General features: G+C 41.8%; 1 protein-coding gene across 1 annotated transcript; it reads right to left on the minus strand. All coding sequences in view use genetic code 12, as the record gives it.

Annotated features, from left to right (window-relative positions):
* CORT_0C03500 (hypothetical protein) lies at positions 1 to 588 on the minus strand (the record flags this gene model as incomplete). The annotated part of the gene is made up of 1 exon (XM_003868580.2): positions 1 to 588. A coding segment is annotated over one exon (588 nt), but the record flags the coding sequence as incomplete, so codon positions are not given.
* Between the last annotated feature and the right edge of the window lie 3 nt (positions 589 to 591).

The raw sequence follows: 591 nt of genomic DNA on the forward strand, positions 1-591 counted from the left end.
CCAAGTGGTGGCAGTGACTTTAGAACCTGGTTGCATTTGCATAGGTGCATATCTAGTCTTTCCTGTCTGCAATGTATATGGCACCGTAAAACTCTTTGAAATATCACTACCTGTGGTTTGGTCAAATCCTGAAGTCTGACCATCTGGCTGATCTCCCGTTACAGAAACGACTAGAGTTCCTGTTGACCCTTCCATATCGGTTAATCTGAATCTAGGGGTGTAGTTGATTGTCGACCCACCGCTGGTAAATAAGGCGTATACTTGTATGAAATAGTAACCACTAGGCACATCATCTTGATCGACTGTGACAGTTGCCGAATTCGAGGTGAGCTTTTGCTGTTTGATAGCAGGGTCTTGACATTGAATTGGTGATCCATTTGTACACAATGAAAGTGTGTATGATTTGACATTGTCTAATGACAAGTCTGAGTCTGAGTCTGAGTTATCCTTCCAACTTACTTTGATACTAGCTTTTCCCGATGAACCAGAGAATTTGTCTCCTTCTTCCGGTGATGTGATTTCGACATCAGCAAGAGCTAATGTCAAAAGTGCAGCTAAAGTGGTGACAACAAACAAGTAATGATTCATTTT

This window comes from Candida orthopsilosis, assembly GCF_000315875.1.
Source record: "Candida orthopsilosis Co 90-125, chromosome 3 draft sequence".
NCBI lineage: Eukaryota > Fungi > Ascomycota > Pichiomycetes > Serinales > Debaryomycetaceae > Lodderomyces > Lodderomyces orthopsilosis.